Raw genomic sequence first — 26,680 nt, 5'->3', positions numbered from 1 at the left:
AATATCAAAATAATATTGTTCGGTGAACAGTCACTGTTTTGGAATACGCTTTATTGATTTGATAACAGTGTGCGGTTATATTTTCACCGACGCCGTACGCATGTGCAATCGTTCCTCTTCTGCTATTTTACAGAAGAAGTGGTTTATTAAAAATAATATTACACAATTACAGTGGCTCAATTTATCAAATGAATGTCTTAACCTTGGTGTAATAGAAACTCTAGTGTGATTAATTAATTTACGATAAGAATTTATCATCTGAGTGTGTTAAGAAACATAATACCTTTAAACAAATGGAAGATTTACTCACTATCCAGAAGCCATTCGATATAACCTATCAGATTAATGAAATTATAGTGTTAGAAGTGCTAGCTTTTTATAATGACGGAGGGTGATCCTACAATAATCAAACTAATCAATAAACAACCTCATATCCACAACGATATTGTAAAGAATGTAGATATTTTGTATCTATCTGTAAATTACTTCGTATATAAATGATATAATTTACTACGATTTCTAAAATATCAGTAGGTATTTAGAGGATTATTTTAAAGGTATATAGTGAAAACCTAACCGTTACGATGGGTAATTTACAAGGCGGTGAAGGTAAACAATCAAAGAGTGGAAAATCAACGGGGCGTGGAAAAAACTTGATCAAAAATTTGGGTAACAAAAAATCGCCTGCGAAGGAAACTCAGAAATCGATACTGAGAAAAAAATCTGAATCTCAATTTTCCAATATAATAGTGGACACAGGCCGATCGTTGAATACGTCCACGGATGACATCGTAACAGAAATTGTTGGCGCGGAAAGAGAAATTCTTGATGTTCGACCGGTATTCGAGAAGACTGCTTTACCGACGGAAACGAGTCGTGGAAGAGCCAATGAAATAACGGGACTCGGCCACAGCTGTCAGCCGACCAATGGCAATGCACGGTCATCGAACCAAGAAAAGCCACTCGGACAATATGACAACCAAAACAAAGCGAGTACAGATAGCTGTCATATCAAAAACACGACAGGAATAATTGATTCCCAGAAAGATGTTTTAAAACTACCCGCCGACGGCACATCAAAGAAAAGTTTATTGAATGCAAAATCTGGTAGAAAAGAAATAACTCCCCCTAGTGACGAATCCAGCTCGGAATCGGTGTTTACCGATCCGTTGACACCGGTTAGTTTTGCGGCTGAAATTAATCAGTGTTATTATTCCGAAGAAAGTGTGAATGGTCATTCGGACGATAGGTTATTGCTCAACATAAACTTGAATAGTTCGAAAAGCGCTTCCAAAGCGAATAATTTCAATAGAAACATTATCAAAACTTCTAATCGCACAAAGTTAGAAAAGTTAAGTGTGTCAAAAGTCAGTCGTGTAAGTTTGGACGATACCTTAACAGAAGATAGTGTAAACGTTTATGTTGTGACAGAAACAAATTATACGATGCCGGACGCTTGCACCGATGAAGTTATTTGCCAGAGTTCAAATTTGGATTCGAACTCGCTTGTTCAAAATATGCCAAACACTTTTGAAAATGTTCCGAAATCTGTCACAGTTTCGGAGAAAACATCTCCAGACGAATTCGTTTGTTTATCAAAACAAGATTCGGATGGAAAAATAGCTCAGATAGATGACAGTGGCTCAGTGGATATGGGAAATCGGCAAACAACTGGAAAAAATGACATTACAAAAGAAGATCGCACGGTCGCAGATTCTGACAGCTCCGAAAATGGCGAAAATAAAACATCAAAAGGTTCACATAACCCTCTCGGAACTTTTAGCCTTTCTAGGCACCGAAAAGTCGAAATTCCTCCCTCAAAGCTGAGTGAATCATGCCTGACCCAAGGTACCTAATTACGTTTGAAAAATATTGTTTTTAATTTTTACTTTAAGACATTAAAATTATGTAATATCATTTACTTACCTACACGTGCAAATGTAAAATGATTGTTCTTTGATTTTTTACTTTGAATGTAGGGTGAATCAAGATTATTGATAATTACAATCATTGAATGTTGATGTGTAATGCATTATTTAAAATTGAAATAGGTACCTGCATGGTAGCTAAATTAGCAAAAAACACTGGAATTTATCAAATTAATATTTTCGTCAATCCGTTATGTTGATATTATAAATGAAATAATTACAAGATAGAAAGAACTTTTTATATACAACGTTTTTAAATTTTCTGTTGAATTATTATGCTCAATATGCTCAAACGTGTACTTGATAAGTAAATAAAAAACAAACAAACAAACAAATATAGAATACTGAAATGTCATTTTGATTTCCATAGTAACGCACGTATATATTAATAATTTAGTTGCTAGGACCACCCACTTAGCAACCAATAATAGTGGATTGGATTACGGATTTCTTCCGAAATAACTTTTCATACAAAACAGAATTAACTGAAAATGAATTCAATTCTACTTAAAGATGGCTAAAAGTATTTAAAAGAATGCATTGGCATCGTGTTCTGATATATTCTAAAAGTTTCAAATGTCTAGCTAGTCGGAAAGTTAGTTAAAAATCGATTGCAAGATTTGTACTGGATAAACAACCACCGGGCAAATAAGAATACGAGCTAATACAAACGTTGTAATAAAATGGAGATATGACAACCATTCATGAGTGGTGTCCAGTGACATTTTCGATTATTATTCATAACGCCATCATTGTGAAATCAAATGGCCATTCTTCAAAGTTACGAGTCAATTGCAAACTCCATTATAAGGCCTTACGAAAATATATAGTATTTTAGTAAATAATATTTACACATAATCCAGACAAAGATACATCATGAACAATATAATGAACACTATAAAACTATTTTTAATTTAAAATATCGATCACGTATATTTGATTTTGTTGGCTAGGTATTAATGGACACTAATTATTGGATGTATAGGTAATACGCGTTCAGGAAAGAATAATTAAAAAAAAAAAATCAATTACCACGGATTTCCTATACTATGTAACAAAATGTAGATTAGGTATAAGGAATGTTTAAAATGATACTGTTGGATATGGAGACCCAGGAAAATTTATGTGATCATATATGATGAGAAAAGGTGGGACATTATAATGACATAAATATCTTCTCCACAAAGTTTACCGATTGTTCAGCACTATTTATAGCTGTAACAAGACAATTATTTCCCCCTGGACAAAAAACCCCCGGAAATTAAAATTAATCCCTCGTAATCCCATGCGTAAGGCACTGGCCTTTTATCTGGGGGCTCCGGGTTCGATTCTCGGCGAGGTCACAACATATTTAAACAGGACAATTATTACCCCCTGGACAAAAACCCCCCGGAAAGTAAAATTAATCCTTCATAATCCCATGCGTAAGGCACTGGTCTGGGGGCTCCGGGTTCGATTGTCGGCGAGTACACAATATATTTATGTGATTTTCTCAAAGTCAGAGTGTTTGCTTCTCTTCTATGACTAATTAATCGATTGTTTCACTACACTACTTTTATTGTCCCTTATGGCATATACCTACCTATTAATCGTTAAAATAAACAGCAGACAATCAACTCCCTCCATTTTAAATGTCGGTACCTACATCAAATTAAATACGATAAAAAAGAAATAATAACCAAGTAAATAAAATGAGAAATTTTTTTATTAGGAGTTCATGAAATTCTGCTACACCGCTTCTGCATCTTGCTTTGTCTTATTTATTTGTCAATTTTGTCAACAAATTTGTAGATTTCCATTATTTGTCGTATCAATGAAATTTTATTTAATGAGTTTATTTTTTATACAAGGGTTTTAGTGCCCGGAGTTTTTAAAACATGGGGTTATTGTCCAGGGGGGTTATTGACGGGGTTATTTTATTTAGAACTCATGAGTTAAAACTACCCCGAGACTTTCTTAGCAAGGTCGCTATCTCAAAAAATATACTTATGAGTCAAACTAAACACCTACCGTAATGTGGTGGATATATTATTAATTGGGATTTCGCACCTGGTTATAATTTGTAGGTGGAGACGTCCGGGATCATCGACGTCACTCGTCCATGAGCGAGGCACCTGTGATAGGAGACTCGAACGTCCTCCGCAAGGTGGCCTCTCTCACCCTGGACAAGGCGACACTGGAGGCCAAGCTGTCCAAGCCCAAATTTGTTCCCGAAAAGCTTGACTTCCAAATCTATGAGAAGTTTGAGGGTAAGTTTCCAGATACATATCTACCATATTATATTGTATCTGATGCATGGCCCCCACATCCTGAAGCGGCCCCCCCCAACCTATCGCTAAGGTTAAGGGCAGTGTGGTGTTCTACAGTAGTGTTTCCCAAATGACATACCCGCGGAACTCCAGGGTTACGTGTAAAATAAAGGGTATAATGTATATTTTTTAACGATTTTTGGTATTTTTACATAAATCCGCTTGAATTGTCGGCACTCAGCGTCATATTTTGAAGCTCTGATCGCAACCCCCTTTTGTGATAGCTAAGTAACATGTGAACCTTCGCCATGTTGGATAAATAGTCTTTTATTAGTCAGGAAACACACTAAAAGTAATTATAAAGTAAAATATTATTTGTTCAATAGCGCCGCAGGCGAATTTATTTTATACTATTAGAGCAAATTTGTGGTGTGTGTATATCTCGCTTAACTGGTTGACCTGCCACGCCGGGCCCCTCCTAAGCCCGGGCCCCCAGGCTAGAGCCCTGTCAGCCCCCCTGATGTGTGCTTAATTTTTTTATCATAATATTATAATTTATTGTGGAATGATTATAAAACCCCAAAGAAAAATACAACATCTATATCGTGACATGACCTGTATTACAAATTTAAAATTGAATAATTGACAGATACTTTATTATTACAGACCTACAAACTTAGCTGTAGAATGGCCAAAAATGGAACTACAAACTACCATAGGACGCCATTTTGAAAATTTCATTCGAATGTCAGATTTTGTCCGGTTACGAGTCTTGATTGGGTAATTTTTGACAGTGGCTCCCCCATCCCATAAGTTTGTAAGTCTGTAAATCCACACATTCTGAAATAAATCTAAAACCTTCTAAATTTGATTTCTTTTCACGACAATCTCACAATCTCGACAATCAAAAATGAAATTTGATACCCACCTAATTATAATTGAGGCACTACAGTGTTAGAGAGATCCAAAAGCATGGGTAACTGAGTTGAGTAAATCGACTGACTTTAAAGTTAAAATATGCGAATATAAAAATATTGTTCTAAAATGATTCATTATTACCATAATTCCAATCTTTATATTTTATTGATGTTTAAAGTTGTACAAGTCCGGCTAACACTTTCAAATTAGATGCGTTGCTATGAAAATAATAACCTAGTTTAAAATTCCCTTAAAGCTTTCCATACAAAATAGTTCAACACACTATTGATGTTTTTTCAAGGATACATTAACGGCCCACATGCTCGTCGTAGGTCAAAATTGAGTGTTTATTGTATTTTCAAACCATGATCCTGGACACTCCTTAAACGTTGTAGATAATACTCCCTACTTTAATTATAGTTTGTCAATTTATGGCTACGGCCGTATGTTGTAGCTTAACCACTAGGAAATGACAAAAGAAATGGCGTATTTCCAAAAAACACTACCTTATTCTTAGGTCAATAATTATTATAAAGCAATCATTATTCATAAGATGTTTATCACACTTCAATGGTCAAAGACATAGCTTATAATAAGTATCTTTAGAATCATCTTCAAATGTGTTAATCTTGCCGATTTTTTGAATAATAAAATGCCTAATTCTTGTCAAATTTGGGATCACAGAGATTATCAATATAATTTTTTATCGTGAATATTTTACAAAAATTATCTCGTAATAAATTATACTAATGGTTTCATAAATGCGTTTAAAAATTAATAAATGTAAAAAATCTTAACACCACTGCACAGTCATGTAAGTACCGAAATATGACTATATTCTAAAACATTAGAGCGAGAGGTTTAAAAGAATACTATTTTATGTAACAAAAATACTTTATGCAGTCATCAAATGTTTAAAATAACTATAAAGGATAATAAGGCTTCAAAATTATATAAATAGATTATCTACAACGTTTAAGGAGTGTCCAGGATCATGGTTTGAAAATACAATAAAAACTCAATTTTGACCTTCGACGAGCATGTCCCCCCTTAAGTAATGTGGTGATGTGAAAACTGCTCACAATTCGATTTTTTACGTTTGTTACTTGTACCCCTTTAATCCTCAGTCGTAATGCAGAATAATAATTTTTTTTTTTATATTTCCGGTGGGTGCTTGTTGAGAAAATTTAATTTCCTGTTTCTAAATAATTAGTAATTTCGGTTGCTCACTGCTTATTTCTGCAAGTGAATGTGTTCAAATTTGGGCGCGAAACCTTGTGGTACTTTTAATTAAACATACTATTATCGTTATTGAATGATTATTTTGCTTTCAACATAAATGCAGTTTTCGCCGGTAAAGAAGTTTTACACAATTTTTTCGAATAGTATATTGCGAAATTAACACTCCTACGAATATTGTTAGGCATAAGTATTTGAAAATAAACCAAGTTATGCTGAAAAAAAAATAATTACGTTTCTTTTGTTTATTAATTGTGTTATGTTTATAATAGTGCTCACGTCTTGCAAGCATGTAGTTGAGAAAAATATCTGGTGTGACTTTATCGGTGGAATGATAAAGAAAGAATATGGTTCTCTAAAGATAATCATTTATCTTCATTCTACCTGTAGTTACGTTTATTTTCCTTATGTATGTACTCAGGTATATAAAGTTTTATCAAGATGTAAGTTATTTACACCTCACTGACTGAGCAGGCAGGCGCAATCGCGCGCACGCCGCGCTCTACGCGTGTCATAATATCATAATAATCATTAATTAAGTCCTGTCCCAGTCGATTTTGTAACAATGCATTTTTACTATAACCCCACTTTGAGGTACGATGTCGATGTCATCACCTCCCGGTTCAAGCACAACATGGAGTTGGTAGAAATATTTCTGTTTTTGAGAATTGTACACCTGAGGCAATTGCACGGGAAATGGGATGGGGATCGTAGTAATAATATTATGTATATGAATTGGCGGACTCCGGCGATATTGCCCAAAGTAGGGACCGTTAATCTTCATTTGAAAGTGGACATCGAACTGACTATATCGTACAATATTTACAGTGGAAAAAAGTGTAAAATGAAGGTTGTGTATTTACTGAAACAAGGCGTTTCTTATTTGAATTACAGTGACAAAAGGTGCTATCGTGATTACGTTTATAATTTTTGTGTGCCTATAATAAGTGCGATTAAAACTCTCGAAATTAAGACAGGTAGATATTTATTTATTTTGTTGAGTTTGTTATATTATTATACAAATGGTAAATGTACCGCAGATGCCGTCATGAGATTTTATAACTTTCTTTTTAGACCAAACCAAACCTAACCTAACCTACCCCAACCTAATAGAATCTTAGTTTTGTGATAATGATGCATCGAAATGTATGAAAATTTCAAATTTTAAATTAACAATTATTGGATCGAAAAGCCTATGCACCGACAGAAAATGGTATTTATTATAGTTGTCTACATGAATAAACTGTTTTCGTAAAATAAAAATGATAAAAGCTCATGACGGGATCTGGGGCACAATTACCCAATTAATTAATTAATTAATGATTATAACTACGTATCAGTGGAGGTAGGGTGTTAAGATTCGACAAAAATTTGTGCACATTAAACTTTGTCAGTCATACTATTATTTGTTTTTATTGAACTGATAATACAATTTTCAGATGGTGCTGGTAAGTTTTTAAAATTCAATTTAACCCTGTCTAAACCAAGCCATAATTAATAGTTTAGGTATGCTCTGGCCGATTCGACTAAAATTGAGGACACTTTTTCAGTCAAACTTATTTGTTTTCTTTGAATTAAGAATGTCATAATATTACAGATTGGTGGTGTTTGTTAGTTTTTTTTAAATTCATTAAGCCCTACCTATATAGAACCATAATCGATAAAAAATATTCTTCTATCTATAAAATATCTAAAAATATGTATAGTTTAATTGTTTAATAGCATAATTTTAGATATTTTATAGATAAACGAATATTTTTTGATTATTATCTAATGAGTAATGGTTTGGATTAGGCAGGGTTTAATTGAATTTTAAAAACTCACAAACGCTGTCTACACACTGTAGTCTAAGTTCAATGAAAACAAATACCTACATATCACTTAGTTATTTAATATTTGTTTTTTTAATGATTGAATACCTTGCTATCGAGACGCCGAGCAGATATTTGAGCAATTAATTCACCTAGATACACAATAATTGAAAAGAAACGGAGATAAAAATGTCGATAAACAATAAGTAGGTAACTCAACATTGGTTCATAATATTTGCGTATACTATGTTATGTAAAAAGTATGTATCGTGTAGTAACTGCACAATCAAATTGAATAATACTTGCTTTCAAGCATATTTTTATTATTTTAATAATGAATTCTGTAGGCCGGTGCCCCCCTCCCTCTTTACTCGCGGAGCCGGTATTGGAAACCGACGTGTTTAGCGGTTTTAAAGTGATAGATACGGCGGCGACATACCTACTCAGATATCTGCTTATTCATTACCATTGGGTATAACTTACTTTGTTCACTCCATTTATTGTCAATAGCGCCTCACGAAAGTCCAAATTTTCTACAACGAAAATTCGTGTCAGGCAACTTGCAGGTATGCAGTTCTCCGTCTCACACTTCACCGTGAAATGTTTATCGGAAACATAATATGGCCGTATATTAAAGACCGTCCAACCTCTTTGGGTCGTATAGTACTGACATCAAATTCATGTCTAAATAAAACACGGTTCTTGTCGGTTTACACTTTACAGGAAGCCAGCAGCAAACAAATTTTGAAAATAGCCGATATACTATATTTAGGTTAGGTTAGGTTTTTATTCTTGATTTCATGAATTTTGCCAAAATCGGCTATGAAAATTGTATTAACGTTCGTATCGAATGTAATAAACAAAGCTCACGGCGAACTGTGCTACGGTGAAATGTTTTATGTACAAGTTACATGTAATCACGAAAATTAGCTAACAATAAAACTGCCGCGTGCACATGACAACCACTACATAAAGATTACGACAAGTTGCTGGCCAGGTGTTCATTGCCAAGGTTGGTTTGGACATGGGGTTTTGATGCGGACTGACGAACGGGATACGGCATCCGTTTTCTGTCGGATGACCCCACATCAAATCCCCATGTCCGAATCGAACCTGCAACGAAGATTATCGATTAACGATTTCCTGCGACTTATTGCAACGTTTAGTGGCTACCGTACGCGTTTGATCTCAGGCTATATTTTTTAATGTAGTAACCTGCTTATCTATTTGATAGGTACCTATATTATCATTGGTTTCGATAAACATGTCAAATCCATATGTTTTTCATTTTTTATCAATCCGATATAGATAGATTAAAAAATAGTTATAATGAGTAGTCACATGTTTATAAATAAATCATGTTTCCCGCTGTCATTTTCAAAAACTGAAAAATTTTCCTCATTTAAATGACTAATGTCGTTATTATACGTCAATTTGTTTGAACCAGTTTGAACAGTGTCCAAAACTATGATGACATATCAAGAGTATGTACCTATTAAAATATTCCTTATTGGCAAAATTGCTGTATACTTATCATTTCTCTTCTTTTTCACATCATAACCATCCTAACTCTAAAAACGGCTGATAGCAATGTTTTTTGTAATGAAACTGACGTGTAAATATTATAGATTTGAAACTAGAGCCTTTGATTTCTCAAGAAATATATGTTTGGGATCCATATATAGGAAATATTCTCGATAATTCGCTATCAAAACCTATATTGAAACCTATTATATTGAGATCGTTCCATTGACAGATTTAAAACTCATGAAAAGTGACCATATTTCTGACCCCGATTCTGAAGTTTTCAAGGGACCCTAAAAAAATGATAAATGTAGGTAATAGGTAGGTACCTACGTATATATATATATATATATATAAGTATTTTTTTTTAAACTCGTTTTTCTCATGGATTTTTTTCGACGTCTTAAAATATTCAACAAAAACGGTCAATCGGGATAATATTTGTGACGGGACCAATGACATTAATATGGACGAAGCATCTAGAAAATAAAATGATACTCACTTTGTGTCGGGTCTGCCGGATGGCGAAATTCATATTTTAATATCGGTATCCTACGTTCAAATGAACATTCTGCTTGCAAGCGGTGTGGCGACACCGCTGGGTCTGCCCATACAAAATTTCTGACTGTCAGGTTTCGACTCCACCGTTATTATTGTGTTACAAAATGCCAATGTGCCTAGTTAAAAATTGTAAAAAAAATCTACTAAACACTCCAAGAAAGATGGGATATCACTTTGCATGTGTTAGTATTATTTATTATTTATAAAATGCCATTTTAAGATATTGATGAATGTTTATTCAATGCAATTGAATGACAGGAACCATTGGACAGTCAGTGGCCTGTGATTCGCTGGGCGCACTTGCGTCTAATCTCCGAGAAGTCGTAAGTAACCGAGAATCTGTTTCTAACGCAATGAGTCATGACACTAATACGCCATTACAATAAAGGTTATATTCACAGGTTATATTACTATAAATTCTCGAAGCTTGTATCGCATAATGGAAACGGATACGTCAATGGTCACGTGACATCTACCTATACATCTGTGAATGACTTTCATGCACAATTTCTCGTGCGCGCCGGGTATGAAGTGAGTCGTCCATTTAATATGTCATTGGACGGGACCATAATATTAGACGACAGATCGAGGAAAACGATAAATCGGGGAACGGTTAATGCGGGATTATTAATTTAACATTGCTCTTATGGGCGTTTGGCGGAATTTTCAAAAATGAACGGTCCGTGCGGGAAAACGATTTATGCGAGAACGGTAGATCGGGGTTCCACTGTACAACTACATTGTTCTTTACACGCGACGCCAAAAATAAAAACATTGATGATTTCCGGTATATCAATACGTTCACGCCATGCCCTGAAATATTAGTGCCATGAACTTACCATTATGTTGGGCAGGATATTGCAGACATATTATTATGGTCTTCTTCTTGTTTTTTTTTTTTGAAAACCGCGGCGGTAACACTTACTGCCGGCTCGCAGAACTTCCGTGTCGCCTGTGCAGGCAATAGTAATATTCGCGTCTTGCGATTTTGTTTCACATATTAAACAGTATATTGGCTTCGGAGCAGTCGTGGGCGGCTCGCGAATAAATGACAACACTGCACGCGGCTTGCGAAATACACGGCCGGTCGTTTATCGGCCTATTATTGTTTGCACTCGCCGCTAACTGTCCTTTCCGCCCGCCTGCTTGCAGGGCAAATGCTCGTGAATTGGTTCGCGTCTGCCTTCGCGGACGACCACTATCTGCGGATGCTGCTCACCGGCCAGGACCTTCGCATTCTCGGGGCGCAGTACTGCACCCATCTGCTCGCGGCCGGAGTCCTCAGGCAGATACCCGACAAGGATGCGCCCAACGAGTCCATATTCAGGGTAAATAGCACCTCTCTTGTTTTCTTTTGTCTCGAATCGAAATCGTGCATTGCAAGATTTTTTTTTTGTTTTCACTTATACAATCTACGGGTTAGTGCAGTGTTTCCCAACCAGTGTGTCGCATTTTTTTTTTAGACAAATATAATAAATTGGTGTAAGTATCGCGATATTCTAATTAGTTTTAAAGTGTGATGCTGACTCAGAAAGGTTGAAAAACGTTAAACAGACTGCATCCAGTTTAAAATATTATAATCAATTAAAAATAAAAACTAAATGAACATGAATTTTTGAATGTGTCAATATCTTCTCAAATATTTGGACATTTTTTTTTCTTTTGACCATGTCCGATCCTAATCAGATCATATGGGCCTCCACAGAGTGGAGGTTTGTATTAACAGATTTTTTTTGTTTGAACGAGAAATGGATGTTAGCCACTTGCTCAACTTATTAGGTCCATACTCTGACTCATACACAAATTGAAAAACAATATGTGTTCTTGCCAGACCCAGGATTCGAACCTGGGACCCACGACATTATAGACCAATGCTTGAGCTTAAGCGGTGAGGTATATACACAGAGGGCCGAGCGAGGCCCCCTTGAAAAAATGGTGCCTGTGCCTGATCATTGTCAATAAACCGCCATTTGATGCTAAAATATAGTAGTAGTGGTTATGTTGACAGGATTTATTATTATTTTTTTCAAAAATACACATCTTTATATGGTTCTGGTACTTTTTAACAAGTGGCTGATCTCTCTGTAGCAATATACTTTTTTTATTATTTAACTATTTGGTTAAGACAATAAAAATGGACATAATATTTATTAATTAATTTTATTACTGTTTGTAGTGCATCTCAAACGTTTTGATAGCGGTGCCCCTACAAGTTGTGTATTACTATTTTTTTCTCAGGGGTTCACATTCAACACAGTTTGAGAAACACTATACTAAAAAGTCTTCATAAAATTTTGTCATCATGAAACCAATCTCAGATTTTTTAATACACTGCTGAAGGTGCAATTTCTGCCATAATATGCACTAATGTACAATAAACTGAGCTAAAATATGACAATAAAATATACCTATGTATCATAATTTACCGATGTATCGCAATCATAACTCAGTGCAATAATTTCTGAAATCATTCTGAAAAATGTGCAGCAAATTGCTTGCATTGCAAAACAAATTAAAACACTTGCTTCTCTTAATTGGTTAAATTGATGCAGAAATATTTCAGCAAGATACATAATTATTCATTTTAGTTCATTCAATTACCTATTCATTTCAGCCTATGGTAAATCAACCTAAAACTATAAGTTTCGAAGGCTTCTAATATTCTAAACTGCATAAAAAGTTTTGCCCGGAATGATCATAGTGATTTTTATTTATTTTCTTTCCAGCCTGACTTGATGTACTACTGGGCACACACTGAGGCGCCGGTAGCACCCCCCGCCACACCCGGACGAATTCAAACTGTCTCCTGGCCACCGGTCCAGGATATCCCACACAATCAGAAGCCGCCCGATCAGGTGGCACCAGTTTCTAGAAAGAATAAAATCAACTCGCTTCCCCCAGATGAATGTAGTCCAGGCCGAGACCAAAATATATTAGACGAAGATAACAAAGTGAAGTCGCCAGCGACAGATTCCAGTTTGAAAGATTCCAATATAGACAACAGAGATGACGAGCTCCGCTTCAACTGTCAAAGAGTGCGAGAGCTTGAGGAGCAGGTGAACGTCTTGCAGAGAGAGTTGGACAGATATGCCACCCTCGCGCAGATACAGAATCTCACGCAGAATGCCCTCAGAGATTTCGGCTCTCCTGATACGGACCGCAACAGTGATAATATTTTAGAAGCTAAAAATTACGGCAAGATTGAAAGAGCCGTGCCGTTTTTCAACAACGACGGCCTATCTGATGACGGAGATCAGCAATCTGTTCTTCAAGAACCGCTTTCGCAGTGTCTCGTCAAATCATATGATGAATTTTGTATTTCGAGTAATGAAAAAGAAGTCAATGCAACAGTCATCGGGGTGGGTGATCAAAAACTTCCCAGCCCCGAATCTGCCGCTGTCCTTCCTGCGCCACCCCCGCCAGATGAAAAGAGTACACAGAGGTCCCCAGAGTCAGCGCCGACTACAAAATCGGATTCAGATCTACCCTTGCCACCTCCGCCTCCACCCCCACCCATGCCAGGGTTCGACGATGATTTCCCTCTGCCGTCGTCGATTGCTCCCCCGCCGGCTCCCGTCCCACCTCCACCACCCCCGCCTCCTATGCCTGATACCGGTGATATTCCTTTGCACTCGTCTTCTGTCTGTTCTGCTCCTCCACCTCCCCCCATGCCTGGTATGGAGCCTCCGCCTCCTCCTCCGCCCCCACCTATGGCTGGAATGCCTCCACCGCCCCCCATGCCAGGATCGGGTCCGCCTCCTCCACCGATGCCCGGTGCGTGTTCAGCTCCCCCTGGTGGTGGACCGCCTCTACCGCCTCCGCCGCCGCCTGCCATGGGGATGTGTCCTCCGCCACCTCCTCCCCCCGGAATGGGGGTTCCTCCTCCGCCCATGCCCGGAATGGCGCCAGCTCCTCTGCCGGCTCCGCCTGTTGGCGGTTGGAATCCTCCAAATAGAGCTAGTGAGTAACCTTTTTGTTTACAAGTGTTAAGTAATGCTCTATATAAACTGGGGCAAGTTGGTTAGCATAGATAGAATAATGTTATGGCTTCCGGGGAAAATTTCACAATTTGCTTGTATTGTTTTCAGCGATGAGGAAGGATCCCGTTAATCCTACGGTGCCCATGAAGCCTCTTTATTGGACTCGCATAATTGCACCAACGGACCCGCCACCCGTCATCACCCCAGAAGAGGACAAGCCTAAGGATAACAAACCTCTCTGGCTGGTAAGTCTGCACTCCTTTTTTCACCCAATAAAATTAATGTGAATTTCTGATGAGTCACCTTCACTTTACAAGGAGACTGAAAACAAATTAGTGTAGTAGTGAAATATTGTATTCCCTAAAATATTTGTAGGCCCCAAAAGGTTTGTAGGCCCTAGGCACTGTTGCCTATTATTTGGTGTATTGAGTAATATGGCCTTGGCCGAATGAACTCTTCCTGCTTCCTTACTCTATCGAACTGATTAAAATTCTGCAAAAATTGAGTACCTACTCATAATTGTTCTGCTCTACTCGCATTTATTAGATAACAAAATGCTTATTGACCGTAATAACAGCAGCTTTAGCTACTAAACGGACTATTAAACAGTAACTGAAATATGTTTAGATGCTATGTGCAGCCAGATAATTTGCTGACTCCTTTAATACTGAATTGATGCTGTACAATGTCTACAATGGATGGGTGATAGAGTGGTCCACTTATGAAGCCATTGGCCACGGGCTCGAATCCCAGCAAGTAGCTAACATCAATTTCTCAGCAAAAACAATCTCTTTTGTTAGGCGGCCGAGATGCACATTGGATTGTTAGATACTGATACCGGGAATTAGGACTCATATGGGTGTCTTGGTGGATGTCCTGATACAGTACCACTTCGAGTTGGAGGTTATGTGTGACATCAGGACAGAGAGGATAAATTATGACACGAAAAATTTTAATTTGACAGTTGCTCCGCGCGGAGATGTTTAATTACACTAAATTATACAAACATCGATTGCATTACAGTAGGATGAACATTAATAATTTTACAATAGTTTGCCGAGAACTTTCACTTCACACGGCGCCGACATTTCAAGGGTGGGTTTGTTTTTGCGGCTTTGAAGTATATTTTTTTTTTACGTGGACGTGTTTACACATTATTTAATTTAGTTTCGCGGGCACTTTGTTATTTATCACAATATTTATTGACAACCGCATGTTTCTCGAGATATAATAATTGGGAAGCGGGCGATCGCACATGTTTGCTCACCCCCGCCGGCGTGCGGGGGGACGCCACTTAGGTACTTGCGTGACACGCTCTCAATGGTGGGTAGGAGAACTGTCGCTATTTCAGTTTTGGCGGGACCTAGTCTGCTGAGGAGAGGGGCGAGGGGTGCGGTGGTCGCTGGCCGTACCTTATTCTTAGGGTTTGTAAAAATGACATTGGCCTCGACCGTCTCAGGTACAATGCGTTTTGCAATAATATTACTATGTTGTAAGTCAGGAAAGCCAAACCTTTGGTCGGGGCCTCCTCGTGAGGTTTTGATGTTTTTAAAGTACTGATTTGATATGGAGTCTTGATGCGTGATTTGGGGCATCCTTTGGGGGGGAAGAATGTATTTGATGACAATACTTACGATGAAAAAAAAAATTTATTTAATGTTTACATTTACTTAACCTTTATATTGTTATTAATATTATAATGCCGCTTATTTCAGAAACAAAATTGCTAATAATGTTTATTTATCTACAATTTATTAATATTCATTCTTTATTCTTTCTCTTCAGGTAATAGAAGAAACTAATTTGGAAAACATAAATGAATTTGCGGATTTGTTCTCACGGCAAGTGATCACTAGAAAGCCGACAAAGAAGAAAATTGAAAAGCCCTCGAAAATTCAGGCCGCTAAAATCTTGGACGGCAAACGATTTCAAAATGTCGGCATTCTAGCTCAGAGCTTGCACGTTGATTTTTCGGAAATTGAGCACGCCATCTACAGTTTCGACACGACCGTCGTCAATTTGGAAGCTTTGCAACAAATATATGAAGCGGTATGTTAAACATTTTTGGTCTTATCTGTTTACATATTTATTGCTTGATAATGAAAATCAAATTTGATGATATAAATATAATAAATTAATGTATAAAGTGTTTGAAACAGACAATATTTGACGTGAGATGACTGTTGAAGTTAAAGTTTATTGTTATTTATGAGCTTTCTAGAAAAAAATTCTTATATAGATATATAGCAGATGCTAAGCTTCTAATATCTGCGCATCTATTCTATATATATGGCTGCTATCGGCAGGTGTCGAGGGTAATTTATCATATTTATGTATTGAGGTGGTTAATTGTTACAATAAGTTAACCATCTGAATTGTCGAAAAGTGCTATGTTTTAACAGCACGTCTCTTGGTTGTGTTCACTTTTAGAGCGAGATAGACAGTTTTGACAGTTAACACCCCACCCCATCCACCCATTATTTACGAATGCGATTTTACACCAGATGGCGTGCGAAACGTATAATTGCGTTCGTGGAGTTTTTGTATAAAAGCATCTCGCCGAATCCGAGCACGAAATGCCCCTCTACCATAAGTTTAGCGAACCGATTGCTAAAATTTGGCAGAGTCGATGTTTGACAGATTGCAACTGACAGCCCGCGTTTGTTGATAATTGTCATAGGTACTTGTTTTCTTCCGTATTTCATTATGATTCAGTGAATTATTTTGATCATTGTCTAATGGTATTATCTATTTTACAATTGATCCTATAATTGGTGCTTTATTTTATTCAATCGTGACTGCTTTATTTATACTAAACTTTGCTTTCGTAGATGAGGCTAAACTACAATGCCGCAAATTTTGTAAAAGCGGCGACGCCTTCGAATTCAAGAGTTTCATTAGTAAATACACATCAGACGCAGATTCATGAAAATCTAATAAATATAATATTATATTTTTAAGAACTCAATTCACATGATTGTGCTGGCATCGATTTATGCATAATAATTATAATATGCTAGGTAGGTATACTGTCACGATAACCATTTACTTTTATTTGTTTACCCTCCACGTTAAGAGATTTCCTATAAATAAATATTTTAATGATTATATTTATTCAATAACGTTTATTTGGCATTCGGATTATCCGGCCATAATGTAGTATTAAACCGAAAAATAAAAGACATGAAAGTATGTAATAGCGAGTTCAACATATAGGGACTACTAGGGATATCTAGTGGCAAAATGCGAAAATTTATTGTTTATTTGACAGTTAAGCACCCATAGACATCAAAAAGTGACCATAGAGAATATAGAGACCAATAAATACTTGTTTCAAATAGACGGGCATGTACAAACACCGTTATTTTAATGGAGCATTATGAAACACGAAGCGATTTCTGTATACAGTTTCGCACGCAGCTCCATGAACGCTCGACTAGTTAGTAAATGGTTGTAAACGGAAACAGCGTAAGGTTAGAGGGTAATAAACGATTCTGTTTGGCCTATTTCGATGGACAGGGTATTAGACGGCTAACTTATTGTAACAATTACGAGGTTGGTCCGTAAAATAAGGTCTCCAATTTTTTTTCGCAAAGAAAAACACGTTTATTTGCAATGAATTATACATTGTTAGAAAGCCTGGACTTTCTACTATTTTTCTACATAATCCCCGTTGCGATCGATGCATTTTTGCATGCGGTGTAGCATTTTTCGTATAACTGTGTCATAGAATTCTCCCGCCGCGGCGTGCAGGTAGCGTACAACCTCTTCTTTCAACTTCTCGTCGGTCCTGAAATTTGTCGCACCCAGGTGTGACTTCAACGCAGGATAGAGATGATAATCACTTGGTGCTAGGTCAGCATTACCCTCTCTACTTTTGCAAATGTTTCGTCTGAAATTGATGGCCGTCCGGCACACTGTTCATCATGGACGTCTTGACGTCCATTTTTAAACTCTGCACCATATTCGCACATTATTGATGTCCATACACTGTTGTTCATACACTTCACATAACTGTTGATAAATTTCTATAGGCGTAGTGTCCTTAGCACGCAAAAAAAGAATAACAGAACGTAACTCACACCTGGCGGTAGCGGCGAGTGGAAGCTTCATCGCAAACAGCTACCAAATCAAGACTAAAAGGCTGGCCACACGCTCATGCTTTCGAAGCACGCGCAATAAGAAAAGTGTGGCCTGTGTAAAATTTGACTTTCTTGAAATTTTGACTGTGCAAACTCGGTTTGCACGGTTAAACCTGTGCGTGTGGACGGTATACGGGATACAAGCCGCGCTTGTTCTCAGTTCGTCGAAGGTTACGGTCTTGCAACATCTGTTTTTTTTTAAATGTCTGACTCGCTGAGCTACTTGAAGAACTTTTTGACGAGAATTTGCTGCCGAAAATCTCAAATCCCTATATGCTCTTCCAGTAGCTAAAAACCTCAAAGTACATGTCAATCGTTCATGAGGAGATATACATTCACGGATCACTGTGCTTTGTCGGTCAATTAGAGGCGTGACCAAATGTAGTAACTCATGCATTTTCATCCATTCTTAAATAATTCCGCCAGTCAGCTGGATCTTCTCTTAAATCGTAAATTTATATGCGAGTGTATGCTTCTTCTCAATAGCCGTTGTTTGGTCCACTTGGATCTGTAGGATTTATTTCTCTTTTTTTAACCAATAAACGATAGAAAAACGCTTGTGACAAAAACAAATCCTCACTTGACGACATTGCTGCAATTCCTGCGAACAGTATTTTCACGGCGACGACTTCTGTCGTAATGAGGTTTGCGCAGACTTGTGCCATGTGGCCATGCGAGAGTGTTCTGTATTTTTTGTACACATTAAACCACACAGGCAAGTTGCTGCCGTGTGGCTGGCGCATAAGCTTCGTAGACAGCTCGGAGTGGTGGGGATTTGTAGGTCGGAAACCAAGCTACACGCCAGTGTTATCGGAACTTGTGTTAAAGCGTTCCTCGCGACTCCAGCGCTTTGGAGACCTTATTTTACGGACAACCCTCGGATAATACCTCAATACATAAATATGATAAATTACCCTCGATAGCAGCCTTGTGTATAAAATAGATGCGCTGAATATAATTCTGTTCCCTGGATATATTTTCTGTAGTAGAATATAATCAAACCAAATTAATTTATTTTACATATAATAAACATAACAAATTACAAATTCAAAGCGTTCACGACATGACATAAAATAAGTATTAACAATTTTTAAAATAAAAATACAGAGAAATGTGACTTAATAATACAATAAGTACAATAATACGTAGCTTCTTATTATAACGATCACAAGTAAATCAATTTCTCTTGTTATTTACAGCGAGCGACTCCTGAAGAGCTGACCAACATAAAAGAGCACATAAAAAATAACCCTAGCATACCTCTGGATAAGCCCGAAAACTTTCTATTGGACTTGTCTGAAATACAAAATTTTGCCGATCGGATATCATGTTTTACCTTCCAAGCTGAATTTGATGACTCCATTATGTCTATCACCAATAAATTGGATAATATTAAAAGAACATGTGACGTAAGACTTTAATATTTTTCAATGTACCGCATGCATAATCATTGTGACTTGTAATAGTTATGTAGTGAATGAAGGAAGGAGATTTGTAATTTTATCACCTTCGCTTATGGAGATGACTGTATGCACAAAAACCGTAGAGCCCACTGTCAGTTTTTACTACAGTGAAGATAGCTGCACAATAACGATATAAACCTTTGATATATTATAATAATACCCTTGTATTTTATGTACATTCAATTTCATATAGCATCTATTTCCTTTTACAGTTTCTTATTACTAATGGAGGATTAAAGAAATTGTTTGCCATTATTTTGACTCTTGGAAATTACATGAATGGTGGAAACAGACAAAGAGGTCAAGCAGACGGTTTTGGTTTAGAAATTCTTGCCAAACTTCGGGATGTTAAGGTATAGTCTTATAACATAATCTTTAATCTAATTGGACATAATAATATGTATGTTTAATATACAAATATGTCATATTATGATATCAGAGTCTAAATTTGCAGTGCTAAACAGATTTTTCAATTGTGCAATTTCAAGATAAATATTTTAATGAAAATATAATAATAATAATGAAGAATAAAATATATATTCATGCTATGTCATCATCATTAGCCTGGATCAATTCACTGCTGAATGAAGGGCTCTCTATGCCAGAACTTTTATTATTATTACGTGGATCCAGTGGACTATCTTTCGGACGTATTCCCTTCCTTCAGTCTCAAAAATTGTTTGTCCAGATTTACTATGAATGATCTTTAATAAGAAAATTCTTAACGGCCCACATGCTCAGCGTAGGTCAAAGTGGAGATTTTATGCTATTTTCAAAGCATGATCCTGGACATTCCTTAAGCGTTGTAGATAATCTATTAATATAATTTTGAAGCCTTATTATCCTTTATATTTATTTTAAACATTTGATGACTCCATAAAATATTTTTATTACTTAAAATTGTATTCTTTTAAACCTCGATCTAATGTTTTAGAATATAGTCATATTTCTGTACATCCGCGTGCAGTGGTGTTAAAATTTTTTATATTTATTAATTTTTAAAGCATTTATAAAACCATTAGTAAAATTTATGTCGACATTATTATAGTGAAATATTTACGATAAAAAATTATATTGATAATCTCTGTGATCCCAAATTAATTTGACAAGAATTAGGCATTTTTTTATTCAAAAAAAGAGCAAGATTTACACATTTAAAGATAATTCTAAAGATACTGATTATAAGCTATGTCTTTGACCATTCAAATGTCGTAAACATTCTACGAATAATGTTTGCTTTATAATAATTATTGACTTAAAAATAAGGTAGTATTTTTTTGAAATACGCCATTTCTATTGGCATTCCCCGGTGGTTAAGCTACAACATACGGCCGTAGCACATAAATTGACAAACGATAAATCAAAATACGGCGAATGGGAATAATCTCTAAACTATTTTTAATAACCAGTTACTTATTTTAATATTTTTAATAAGAATATACTTGTATACTTACTGAAATACGTAATTTTTTTCAAATTATACTTCTTTAGATCTATAACTTATTTCAGTTGAAATTCATATTATGATAGGCATTACTGAAATAGCGTAATTCTAGCATTTTTAGCATAGTATTCCATGATTACCAAAATGAGTGGGATTCTGAGAACAATAAATCCATACTAAAAAACTGTTAATTTAACGGAAGTTACTTAACTATTGTTGATTTATGTTTTGTTTCAGTCCAAAGACTCAAGTGTGACACTGTTACACTTTATAGTCCGCACATACATGTCACGTTATGATGAAGGATCAGGAGCACCTTTTCCAATTCCTGAGCCTGGAGACATTGACAGAGCTTCTTGGGTTCTCTTCGACGACGTTAAACTAGATCTCACTTCCCTGGAGAAACAGTTGGACAGTATGTATTTTTTACTTCCATCGCAAATATATATTATGTTGCCATTTGTTTTTAATAGACATCTTATTACTCTCCATAATATCCATTACCTCATTACTAAGGATTGTGATCACTGAAAGTACATCATTATTTCAGTGATTTTCAGGGGAACCTAGTCTAGTGGATTTCCGTTCCCTTCTACCACAGTATTGTGGCCGGTGACATTGTTGCAACTATGCTCACAAAAAACTATAATTTAATCATTAATAACGTCCTTCTTTGTGCCTCAGTGTAGTATTGACCGGTACTGCCGCCTTCTGCCAGTTTACATTTATAGCGCCTATACACGTGCATGTATTTACTGGCGCCAATAGTGTGTAAATTAAACTATTGGAATAATAACTATTTAAATGTAATAATGCTGACTGTCTTACCAATCTCAATTTTCAAGCGTAAGCGAGACGCGTGGTACTATTTGACTGATTGTGAAAATTGTTAAACATCAAAAATGCTTTGAGCGGTGTAGTTAATTTTTTTCTGGCAAGTTCGCCACTATCGTTCTACTGCGCATGCGCATACGTTATGCAAGTGCCAACTATTGCGTGAAAATTCAGAAGCTTCTGAACCTTTTTGATCCATACATGCAATGCATTTACTGCTGACAGTATGTATTATCACGGCCATAACAAGAAAATGCACATGTAAACATGTATTATTCTGCAAGTGGAAAGATTGCATGCATGAATCAAAAAAGTTTAGAAGCTTCTGAATTTTCGACAGCTGGAATTTGTTCGATATCTGCGCCTGCGCAGTAGAACGATAGTGACGAACCTGCCGGAAAAAACGAACTACACCGCACAGAGACTCATTTTGGGGTTAACCGATTTTTACGACTGTCAAATAGTACCATAAAATGAAAACATTGCGTCTTGTTTACTCTTGAAGAATGAGTTTGGCGGGACAGTCAGCACTTTTACGTGTAAACAGTTATTACAGGCGCTATTAGATCGCTGACAGTGTTTAGATTGCACCTCTTGTGTCAGGTTGTCTTATTCGGCCCCATCCCAACTATTTTATCATTTGCTTTCTTTTTATCTGCCGGAACTATCAAATTTTAGTTACAATGTGGCACATATATGGCAGTTTAGATATCCCAGTTTTCTAATTTTGTTTATTAATGAATGTTTTTTTCAGGTTGTCAGTGTAAAACTGAGAAGGTTATAGCGGCATCGAGCGAAGAAAATATGCAACCCTTCAAAGATAAGATGACCACGTTCCTAGAAGCAGCTGATAAACAATTATCATTAGAAAAAGATAATCTCTTCGAGTGCCAAAGTAAATTTATACATACGATGAAGTTTTATCAGTTTTCACCTAGATCTGGACCACTGCAAGACTGCTCCCCTAAAGATTTCTTCGTATTATGGTCACAGTTTTGTATAGATTTCAAAGATATCTGGAAGAAAGAAGAACAGAAAATAATCAAAGAAAGGTGAGTGCTGTTTGTATAACATACATAAATTTAATACGGCTGAGGTGTATACCGGTGATTTCTAACCTTTTTTGTTAAAGGAACCTTTGAAATATTTTATAGAACCCCTATACATGTCAGACACATTAAGTTCGACAGAGGTTAAAGAAAATCAGAAACATATTTACTCAATGTCTGGTTTACTCAAACAAACAATGTGTACATGTTTATCTATATATATGTTATTATATAGCTTATTTTAAGGTCAAGAGAAATTACTTTTTTACTTAATTTTTATTACATACTTAATTACAAAAAAGGTGCCAACTTTCATTTTTCTTTTACAGATTTTGCCAAAATAAATCCTGAAACATGAAATTATTATGACCAAGTGAATGGTATTGTTTTATTTACTACTATGTACATTGACTATTTCGAATATAAAACATATTCGACTTGTACCAGAACTAAAGCGTTCACATTATAGTACAAATAACCCGTTATGAAGAACAGGCTGTATCCATAAATGGGCAGCCAAATACTCTGAACCATCATTGAACATTTATAAAAAGTCACATATCATTTGTATAGGTCACTAATAATGTTGAGAATCATCGTCAACATGACGCGTCATAAGACTATTTGACGAAACACTTATTTTGGTTCATTCGGTCGTTTTGTGGTTTTTGCTTTTTTGAATAATACGCACACCTAATATCGATGTAATGAATATTTTCAGATTAAAAGAAGCAAAAAGAGCGCAAGAAGAGCGGATATCGAAAATTCAAAATGAACCAAAGAGGGAAGGAGGACTGAAAGCAAGATTTCAAAAATTTAAACAGAATAAACCTTGAAAAACCATTCCAAACACTCGTGTGTAACAGATCTTACACTATGTTCTAGCTACATCCAGGCATGTGTGGCATATGCATTGCTGATCTTGCGAGAAATGCGCAGAAGTCAAATTAGAACACGGTTATTATTCCATTGTTGGCATTTAATTTGCCAATAATTATGTCGAAAAATACAACATCCATGTTTTATTAAAATCTGGAAATAGACCATGAGAAATCCATTGGGGAATAAGAAGTTTTCTAACAAAAAAGTTTTTTTTTTTTGAAGGAACTTTGAATAAAACCGAGACTTACATTGCAATAACCACACAACAAAAATTTTATAAAAATGATTTTTTTGTTCTAATCAGTTAAGACATCTCCCGCATTACGCGCACCTCACCATATGCACAGTACTGCCCACATTCAGCTAGGGCGTAGTGTTACACTGAATGTACATCTGATTATAGTATTTTTATTTAAATTAATCAAAGTATAGGACCAAACTAGAAAATAGTATTATTATTATGTCCCGTGATCAATTTGATTTATTGATGGGAGCTTGATTAAACAAGATATCAGTGATAATAGTTGTCTTTTTGAATCTTACGTTGGAGAAACGAGATGTTCATTTCAAGCTGCTTACCTTGAAATATGACCAACATTTACGGTAACTGATATTATGATAGTAGGATGTAATATCAAATACCATAATGCTGACTCAAGGTAATGCGGAGATATGTATGGATTTCCACGGAGATGAGACTTATTATAATGCGCACACGTTATCTGTTCTCTATAAATATATCGAATACAGCAGGCATGTCCAACGGGTCGATCGCGGGATGGATTTTGATCGATCGCACCATAGAGACATTTTAATATGATTTCATTGTGATTTTCTTAACCAGCTTACTTGAAGGTTGTTTTCGAATTAACCAAGAGGAAGCCCTTGTCGCCTCGTCGAATCACTTAATTTGTCACTCAGAGCCTACCGCAGGAGTGAGAGAAAGAGTCGTATGTCAGTCCCTGCACTTTAAACTGAGCCGTAGTTTCTCCTTACCGTTGCACAGTAGGAAAATAATTTTGACAACAATCAGAGCAACGAGTGCCCAAAACAAGACCAAAACTGCAGCAGTCTAAAGCAAGGCAAAATCTGGAGCCAAATATGATACGTTTATTTTAGTTGAAGCTTGACAATGGGCGAATGTGGTGGTTAACTGCCATTTTCATACTGGATACTAGATCATAACCTTATTGAAGTTGGACATGCCTGGAATACAGCAATGTGACAGAAATATTATAATTTTTTCCGTAATCAATGTCAGTTAATTTGCTGAACTCACTCATTTATTTTTATGTGAGATTACTAATTTAATAGTAGTACATAGTTTAATTATATTGTTTTTTAAAAGACTGTTTATAACCGAAGCTTCCTTTAGGTCTTGCGATCGATGTGGAGTGGAGGGTGTGCTGTTGATCAACCAACATCACCACATTCCAATTATCTTTTCAAGTTTTTTTTTCCTTAACAGAATTTTGCACCGACTACAGCATCTGCATTATATGATTGAATTTGTTGGCAAATCTAATAGAAGCGTACCTTATCATGCATGCACCGTGAAGTCCTACCAACATCGGTAACAAAATGTTGGCATTTTTGAATTTTTTTTTAGTTTCACAAAATTTTTAATAATGTGCCTTATCAGTATGTTAAAACATGTTTTTGCATGTTTTTGAAATTAATTTACCATTAGATTTTTTGGTGCTATTTTAATTGAAATAATTTTTGCCTATATACTTAGCTATATTTTTACATTTGATTTTATTAATAATTTAGTTTTCTAAAACAGGGGAGGGGATAGGCGCAAATCCTTTACCTACCAGAGACACCTAGCGTAAAAATATGAAGCTTGCAATTTGAGACATTTTTTGATAATTTACAATTTCAACTGTATTAATTAATAAATATGTAACTGAAGACATTAAAAAGAAAAATATTTTTTTATTTAAAGTTAAAGATAAACTAACAATTTAAAAAAAATGTTATAAATTGTTATTGAATAGACCCACTGGTAGGTAGAGAATTCGCCTTAACGGATTAGCGTAGTGTTTTTTTTTATTTCTCATCGAACATAATATACACTTGATCAATATGTGTAGATTTCTATTTATATAGAGATTCTAACTACATAATATTATGATAAGAACATATTATTTCAAATCAAATATATTTACTTGAATATAAATATAAATTGTACTTATTAATTGTAAATATGATAATACAAAAAAAAAATCATCGCCAAACTACAATATTAATACAAAAATTATCCTCACAGTATGAACATGATGTGCTGTGATAGATACTTGATTTAAAAAAAAATACTGACATCTATTATCGAGTAGCTAAACTACTTTTAAATGAAATATGTAGGTATTACAATATGATCGGGTTTTGTTTGATCTTTTTTTCGTTTTCATGGAATATTTCAAAAGGCTGTAGGTAATTACAGTTTTCTGATTACTACCAAAAGAAAAAGCAAAGATAATAATAAATTATTGTTTATATTATTTAGCACAATTCGAAATAATGTACTGGTTTTTGGTGAAAGTTAAACATACCTAAATTGTTTTACTATTTATTATATTACTATAATGTTTTTTATTCATTTTTCTCAATTGGTTTGCATTTACAGTAGACTCCCGATTATCTGGGCTAACGG

At 35.7% G+C, this 26,680-nt stretch overlaps 1 protein-coding gene across 2 annotated transcripts; it reads left to right on the top strand.

Moving 5' to 3' along the window:
• capu (formin protein cappuccino) lies at positions 1-25,944 on the top strand. Of its 2 annotated transcripts, XM_085960226.1 has the most exons (11): positions 1-1,848; positions 3,995-4,177; positions 11,383-11,558; positions 12,957-14,190; positions 14,319-14,455; positions 15,996-16,259; positions 19,552-19,761; positions 20,028-20,168; positions 21,497-21,674; positions 22,848-23,145; positions 23,864-25,944. In XM_085960226.1, exons 1-11 carry the CDS (start codon positions 585-587, stop codon positions 23,976-23,978), a joined length of 4,200 nt encoding a protein of 1,399 aa, XP_085816352.1. In that variant the 5' UTR covers positions 1-584; the 3' UTR covers positions 23,979-25,944. The 2 variants fall into 2 exon arrangements, with proteins under 2 accessions (XP_085816352.1, XP_085816353.1); XM_085960227.1 differs by lacking the exon at positions 3,995-4,177 and having other exon boundaries at positions 74-1,848.
• Positions 25,945-26,680: the final 736 nt, after the last annotated feature.

This window comes from Rhyacophila brunnea, unplaced genomic scaffold, assembly GCF_057557595.1.
Source record: "Rhyacophila brunnea isolate RB1 unplaced genomic scaffold, BYU_Rbru_1.0 scaffold_11, whole genome shotgun sequence".
NCBI classification, from domain to species: Eukaryota; Metazoa; Arthropoda; class Insecta; order Trichoptera; family Rhyacophilidae; genus Rhyacophila; species Rhyacophila brunnea.
This window is presented reverse-complemented; position numbering and strand designations above follow the sequence as displayed.